Here is an 8,841-nt window from a genome sequence, read left to right on the forward strand (position 1 = left end):
CAAGCCATTACAAACTCAAACTCTCAAAATTCAAAAGTTATACCCTCAAGCAAAATCTTTTATCGACCCATCTTCATCTACTTCTTACCATAATAAAACCCAGACTTCATATATTACAACTCTTGAGCCGAAATTTTTATGTAACTCTATTCTTGGAAAAATTCAAAAAATATTTCCATCAAATTTTCATTTTATTCCAAATCATGCACAAAAAAACTCATTTATTCTATGAATTTATTTTTGTGGATATCGATTCAATTGAAAACGCTCAAAAAAAAAAACAAAAAAGACGATCCTAACATAATTGCCCCTTTCAAAAGTTAGAATTCTCCATATTCTAACTCCAACAAAATGGAATCAAAGTATTTATACCGAAAAAAGATTTTCTCATCAATTTATTCCACAAACTTATTCATACATCGATTATCAAAATGCTTGGTACAATATATTTTAGTTAAATAATTTTAGTTATTTCTGGTTATAATGTTGACAAAACATTTTTTTAAAAATTTTCCATTATGGTTTAATGATTGGTGGAATATATTTGGCCTTAATGAGGCTATCCTACCGTACCAAATTTTTTAAAGTTTTAAATACTTTTCAAATAATATTTTCTCAAATTTTTTTTACTTAACTCTACGTTTTTCAAATTATTTCCATCTGGCATGGATCTTTTGCTGAAATTACTCAATCACATAATCGAATGCAATCTCTCGTCCTTTTCAAATATACAAAGTCAAATGGTGGGACAAATTCAACACAACTGGTGCTTCAAAAAAATGTGGTGGAAAAATGGTATTCCATCTATCCCCACAACATGAAGAAACTACAAAAAAGACAACAATTCTTGACTAAAAAATCAAAACTAATGGCTGCAATGACACAAGTATCAAATGAATAAGAACCCAATGTTATCCTTCAACAAATTTTATCTCAGTCCACTACTAGTCAAGAAGAAAACACATCCAACATTCAAGAAGAAGAGAATAAAAACGAATTTGCAAATTTTATGCATCATATTTGATGGAACAATCACATGCACAACGGAAGAAAAAACAGATCTAAAGTACTCTAACTAGGTTAATTTCAAAGATTAAGCATACAATTAAATTGACAAACGGATAAAAGATATACAACCTTTGTAGTTTTAAATTTTCTCCAAATTAGCTCAAATCTCCTCACGAACAATTCATATACCACCACAAGAGTCTTCTCGACCATTCTCCAGCCTTAAAACGAGATGGTGGGATTCGGTGAGTGACTAATTTGGAGAGGAAAAGGTTAAGGATTTTCGTGAGAAAATAGGTTTGAGATTATCAAATAATCTCATCAAAATCCACTTGGTCAAGCAAGCTAAAAATCATAAAACTTTCTTTTTATAGGTCATATTATACAAACCATGCCAATTTGAGTTTGATGAGAATTTGACACTAAAAAATTCATTAACTCAAAGTAGAATTAATGGAACAAATGTCTTCAATTGAAGACAACACTTAACCTTGCAAATATTGGAATTTTTCACTAAAAATTGTTGGATTTTTCCTCTAACTTAATCAAAAGTCAAAGTTTGACTCTCAAAGTCCAAATTCAACATTTTTTACTTTTTGACTTTCATTGCATTTTTTATCTAGTCAATTTTGACTTTTAATACAATATACTTTGATCTAGTCAACTATTTTGAGTTTTATTACAATTTTGACCAACTCCATTTATTTTAAAATTAATTCTAATAATTAATTTTAAAATTAAATTAATATTAATTAATTTAATTTAATATTAAATTCAACACGAATCCCAAATAATATGAATCCCTATTTATAATCCCTATTCAACACTAATCCCTATTAATATTAAGTTGTTTTACCTTCGAGATTACATATTGCTTCTTAAGTCTCACTGATCCTCTAATGAACAATTGGTTTATTATCCAATCACTAAACCGAGTCCCTCTCGGACCAATGAGAGGGTGAGGCCTCTTGTTCAAGACCTAGAGTCAGCACTTAAGTGAATAACTTCTCTACTATCCCTAAAAGCGGGTAAGAGTGAATTTCGTCTTGCACCCTACATCTTCAGCTATATACCCGAGCTAACCCTTGAAATTGGAGGCTTATTGAGCCAGCGCTGTTGAGCCAACTCTGACCCATATAAATCTAAGGATAATCATGAATAAACAGGAGTTCACAATTAGCGTAGGATTAAAGTCAAATTACCTAAGTTATCGCTTTAAAATGGTCAGTCTTAAACAGTAAATAGCGTTATAAAGTAAGAGTGACTAATATCTTGGTCTGGTCTTATGTAAACTCATTGCATAGGACACCCCCACTCCTCATGTCACTACATGAACGAATCAGGATCAATTTGTTTGTAGCACTTTACAACAAATTGTAACAATTACAAAGTAGGCCGCATCCGATAGTGTTACCAGAATAAGGCACCCAACCTTGTTCATATACTATAGACCGTTTTGGTTATTTACTCGAACTTGATCCATCTTTATGTTGCAACATAAAGTTCAAGTATTCATATAATAGCCATGGATCTTTTGTTTATTGGACTTAGGTTCTTTCTAAAATGAAATGAGCAATTCATACATTCAATAACAACTTTATTGAATAAGCTTAGATAACATCTTTATTGATAACAGAATAAGTTTATTGTTTACAAACCACGAGTTTTAGAACATAAAACTCAACAAACTTCCACTTAGACTAAAACTCCAGTGGTAACACATATTCACATAATGTTGAGTTGTTTGAGTTTTAGAGATAAATTCAATAAACTAGGGCATCACATACCAATGGTTTGTCTTCACTAGACATCATATACCCATGGGTTTTTCTCCCACTTGCCCTAGATTATACAACTCGTAGTCCTAGACTCACTAAGTGATCCTCAAACACTTTAGCCGTGAGGACCTTTGCAAACTCATCAGCATATAACATATTTCAATCCCCAGGTAGCAGGTATTCCATAAACCGTCAACTTAAATACCTCCAACCTTAGACAAGATCTCACCGGGTGAGTTATTCTTGTAACCACTAGTTTTACAAGATATTGACCTATTTCAACTATTAAAACAGGATTTTATCGGATCCCGTTAACCCTAAGTGAGCATGCTTTTATCTTTGTTATAGATTTAAAGTCTACCTCTTTTTATAACACTTATAAAAAGACAACCTATAACAAGCATCTAACATGCATTATATAACAATTATATAAACATTCTTTCCATGCATTAATATAATAACTTATATAAAAAACCTTGAAATCCTACACATGCAGACAATATATTATAACACTTATAATATACTTACAATGCATACTACATATTTATCCTATGGTGGGTCTGAAGCACCTACACGCGTCAGTATCACCTCGCGGGTCAAGCGCCACCCCGGGTCAAGTCGTCGGGTCAAAATTGGGTCTATGAGCAGCTTTCGGGTCTGCGAGCTTTTCTTCACCAAATTTAAAGTTGTCCACTTTGACGGAACCGAGCAATTACAGCCTAAAAATGACTCTAATGACTAGCAAATTTATAGATCCTTCACGACACGTTAAAACCCATAAAACATAGAGAAATTATAATAATTATTATAACTCAATAGAGAATTTAGATGTCAAAACTAAAATTATCCACTTTATCACACAAACATTCATCACATGAATCAATACCCACCATATGCAAAAAAAAAAAAAAAAAAAAAAAAAAAAAAAAAAAAATTGAGTACTTGAAGCATGCTCTGATACCAATTAATGGAAGAAACACATGCACAACAGAAGACGAAACAGATTTAAAGTACTCTAATTAGGTTAATTTTAAAAAATAAGCATGCAATAAAATTAAGAACAAATGATAAAAGATATACAACATTTGTAGTCTCAAATCTTCTTCAAATTAGCTCCAATCTCCTCACGAACAATTCGTAGATCACCACAAGAGTCTTCCCGACTATTCTTCGATCTAGAACGGGATGGTGGGATCTGGTGAGTGACTATTTTGGAGAGGAAAAGGTTAAGGATTTTTGTGAGAAAATAGGTTTGAGATTATCAAATAATCTCATAAAAATCCACTTGGACAAGCAAGCTAAAAATCATAAAATTTTCTTTTTATAGCCCATATCATGCAAAACATGCAAATTTGAGTTTGATGAGAATTTGACATTAAAAAATCTACTAACTCAAAGTGGGATTAGTGGGGCAAGTGTCTTCAATCGAAGACAACACTTAGCCATGCAATTGTTAGAATTCCCCACTCAAAATTTCGGATCTTTCCACTAACTTGGTCAAAGGTCAAAGTTTTACTCTCAAAGTCAACATTTTTACTTTTGACTTTTAAAGTCAAAAGTCAACATTTTGACTTTCATTGCATTTTTTACCTAGTCAACAATTTTGACTTTCGATGCAATATAATTTTGACTTTTATTGTAATTTTGACCAATTTTATTTAATTTCAAAATTAATTCTAATAATTAATTTTAAAATTAAATTAATATCAAATAATTAATTAAACAAATTAATTAATTTAATTTAATATTAAATCCAATACTAATCCCAAATGAATCCCTATTCATAATCTTGATATTTAAATCTTATTTAAATATCTCATATTTTCTCTCTCTTTATGTTTAATTCACAATTAAACATTAGGTTAGATATATCGTATATATTTAATACTTTGCTCCAAAAACCGAATTCGAACACTTCAAATTTTTTTGTCACACTATTCTAAGGTTTAGTTCAATATGAGCTAGGGGGACCTCATGGACCTACAGATCATGAGTTTCAACAATCCGAGATTAACCGGCTAAACTCTTTAACCTAATTAACCACCATTCGTTAACTATCGGGTCACTTCACTAAAGCCCAATAGTTGCACTCGCTCACTGTAGATATATTGTGTCCACTCGATTTAACCATGATTAGTTGTTTTACCTCCAAGATTACATATTGCTCCTTATATCCCACTAATCCTTTAATGAACAATTGGTTTGTAATCCGATCACTAAACCGAATCCTTCTCGAGCCAATGAGAGGGTGGGGCCCCTTGTTCAAGTTCTGGAGTCAGCACTTAAGAGAACAACTTCTCTACTATCCTTAAAAGTGAGTAGGAGCGAATTTCGTCTTGCACTCTATGTCCCAGTTATCTAACCGATTTTACCCCTGAAATGGGAAGCTTATTGAGTCAGCGCTGTTGAGTCAACCCTCACCCATGCAAATCTAAGGATGATCCCGAATAAACAGGAGTTCATAGTTAGCTCGGGATTAAGGTCAAGTTATCCAGGTTATGGCTTTGAAACAGCCAGTCTGAAAAGTAAATAGCATTTTAAAGTAAGAGTGACTTATTTCTTAGTCCGATCTTATGCAAACTCATTGCATAGGACGCCCCCACTCCTCATGTCACTACATGAGCAAATCAAGATCATTTCGCTTGTAGCACTTTACAATAAATTATAACAACTACAGAGTGAGTCGCATCTGATAGTATTACCAGAATAAGGTACCCAACTTTATTCATATACTATAGACCGTTTTGGCTATTTACTCGAACTTGATCCATCTTTATGTCGCCACATAAAGTTCAAGTATTCATATTATAACCATGAATCTTTAGTTATTAGATTAGGTTCTTTTTAAAACGAAATGAGTAATTCATACATTCAATAACAACTTTATTGAATAAGCGTAGATAACATCTTTATTAATAACATAATAAGTTTATTGTTTACAAACCACTAGTTTTATGACGTAAAACCTAACAATATTTACACTAAAACCCAATCCATCGATCCAAATCAGTAAAAGACAAAATTTTTAAATTGCAAATAAAGAAAAAGTATTGTACATGTGTCAATTTAGGTTTTAATGTGTCAAAGTATTGTATAGATGTAATTTTAGACTTAAAGTGTCATCTTTCGTAAAAATGTGTCCTACAACCCATGACGTACAAAATAATGTGGCTTGTTTCATGTAAATAGTGTAGTCTTCTAAATCTATACAAAAGAAGGTTAGTAGAGGGAGAAGGCAGAGTTTTTTAGAGTGAGTCTTGTATGAATTTTCTCTTGAGTACTTTTCCTTGAGAAAAGAAAGAGCTTGTATTTATAAAATTTCAATAAAAGATCTTATTTTCTCCAAATTCTTCCTCTTTGAATCACCATTGTCACCCTTGCAATACTACCACATCCTACACTTTGCCACCACGCACCACCACGTGTCACTTCCAAAAATGTCCCTGCATCACTACAAAATGCATGCATCATGTGTTCATTTTAATATATATATATATATATTTGCTCTTTTTCAAGCTGTAAAATGACCATGAAAGGACCATTCATAGAACCATTTTGAGGGCGTTTTGGTAACAGTCTTGTTTTTATTTAAATTTATGCTAGGATTTTTATTTCTAATTTTTCAATTATGTTTTTAACATGTTTTGAGAAACACTTGAACTCTTAGCTAAATTCTAAAAATAAAAACAAGTTTGAAAATTATATATATTTTGTAGATTTAGAAAATACACCTAAATTTTAAAAATAATTGTAGAATCTAAAAAATGGATAACATAATATAAAAACTTAGGGATAGAACTAGTGTTAGTAAGCATAATTTTGTAAAATAAAAAGTTAAATAATTATCAAACGAGACCTTAAAATAAAAAATAGTTGTTCACAAATTAATTTTCTAAGCTAATTATTTATGGTAGGTATTGAGTTTCATTATTAGAATATTATTTTTGATAATTAATCATTTTGTGTATAATAATTATAGAGATAAGAGATCAAATATACAACCTCAAATGAGAGAATATTTGCCAATTACGTCAAAGCTCACTTCACAAATAATTAAATTATTTGATGAAGCATCTTACTTTATAAAATACAGTATGCAAAAACCTTACTACTTTCATCCTCAAAGTTGGAAGTGATCTTTTGAATAATGCAATTGAGAGGGACATTTTAAAAACTCAAAATGGCATAAACTATCCTTACACAAGTTATAAACTTCATGAGTTTTTTTCCTATTAAAAAGGGAAATTATCGTAAATAACCCTTTTTAAGTTTTATTTTTCACAACTAGCACGTTTTTGAAAATTTATTAAAATAGTTTTTTTTTTTCTCGGCCAAGATCGACGACCTGATTTATATAAGAAGTTAACCTTTATGACTTATATCCAAACTATCAAATCTTTTGAAATTTCTCGATGGAATCTCGACCAAGACAAGGACTGGAATTCACATCATTTTTGCAGATCTTACTTAATTAATCTTTCCAAAATTTAAAAATCGCATTGCCTAATAATTCGTAAATCAATTTAGATCCTTTGTTATCACCGTTTTGAGAAAGATTTTTACTCCCAATGCAACTCAAGGACAAGGAAACTCTAGTATGTCTACACCAAACACTAATCCAAATGCATTTCTATCTTCACACACATCTAATCCTTTTGTTGCCACATCCAAAATTGTTGGAGACTCCTCCTGGTATGCAGATAGTGGTGCTACAAATCATGTGACAGCTGATCCTAACAACATTACCAACCCAACCGAATATGGAGGTATTGATTTAGTAACAATTGGTAATGGTGACAAGTTACAAATTACTCATACTGGTGATTCCTGCTTATCTAATGGACAAAATAAGTTTTATCTTCGAAATGTGTTGTGTGTTCCTACCATACCTAGTACTAATGATTCTGGTCCTGATGTCCACCATCGAGATCCTCCTTACTGTGGTCGATTGAAGATTTGAGGTCCTTAAGATTTCAAGCCATTTGGTGTTTTATTGAATACAACATTGACAATGACATGGTTGTTGAAGGAGCTACTGGCCTTCACAGAGTTTTGATGCTCGAGTCTCTTTTCATACGAAAAAAGCTCAGATTACATATCTAACCACGATATACCTAGTTTTCCCTGAATACCAACCACAACAGAGTTGTACTCTTCATCTAGTCCCTGAAGAACTTGGGAGATTAGGGCTTGGGTTGTAACAGGACTACCGGCTTGAGCTTGATTGTCCGAATGTGTTTTTATTAAGCTTAGATACTCACTCATTTTAAGATTTCCTTTCCTTATTTGTTGAAATATTTGACGGAGATAATCTTCCTCAACTCTTGATTGTATACCGAACAGCTCTCGAATGGCTTGCCACAGGTTCTTGGCATTATTAAGTCCCATTAATTGAACTGCTACCTCTGGGGACATGGAGTTGTAGAGCCATCCAAGTAGGAGCTGATCAACTTGAATCCAGGCTTCATATTGAGGGTTGATGCTTCGCTCAATAGTGGTGTTGTCAGAATCTTCCGAAACCGTTTGTGCACTGACTCTAGAGGACAATGAGGGAGTTTCAGGGGAGGGAAGAAACATGGGTGGGCAAGGATTTGTATCTGATAATTGGCCCTTGAGCTTGTAGTTGCACAGGATGGGAAGAGAAACATTTTCCACAGGAGATAATTCCCTCGTTTTAATTTGGTGCTAGTGATTTGGTTAAGAAGTTGATTGAATGGTGGGTGATTGTACCGAGCAGGTTCAGGTCCTGAGGAGACTGCAATGGGAATGGCATTGGTCATGGAGGCTCTTAAACCAAATCAAGATATAGGAGTAGACAGAGGGTTGAGGGAATACCTTTTCTGTATTGATTTTTCACACTTTAAAGAGGGCTACATCAGCCCTATTTATGAACTTAATTTGCCATCATTGTGAGCAAAAAATGAATACAAGAATCTGTAACAAATTGGAGAAATGGAAAGAAAATACACAGCCAATCAAAAAGAGAGAAAAATAACAGCCTCAATTAATCAGACAATTGGAATATAATTTCTCGTTGTGACTTGGCAGCTGAATT

At 32.5% G+C, this 8,841-nt stretch overlaps 1 protein-coding gene across 1 annotated transcript; it reads right to left on the reverse strand.

Annotated features, from left to right (window-relative positions):
- Positions 1–7,877: 7,877 nt before the first annotated feature.
- On the reverse strand, positions 7,878–8,363 carry LOC150036579 (uncharacterized). The gene has a single exon (XM_090313176.1). The coding sequence runs from the start codon at positions 8,361–8,363 to the stop codon at positions 7,878–7,880; it is 486 nt and encodes a 161-aa protein (XP_090169302.1).
- Positions 8,364–8,841: the final 478 nt, after the last annotated feature.

This window comes from Benincasa hispida, chromosome 4, assembly GCF_027475165.1.
Source record: "Benincasa hispida cultivar pf3 chromosome 4, pf3_genome.v1.1, whole genome shotgun sequence".
NCBI classification, from domain to species: Eukaryota; Viridiplantae; Streptophyta; class Magnoliopsida; order Cucurbitales; family Cucurbitaceae; genus Benincasa; species Benincasa hispida.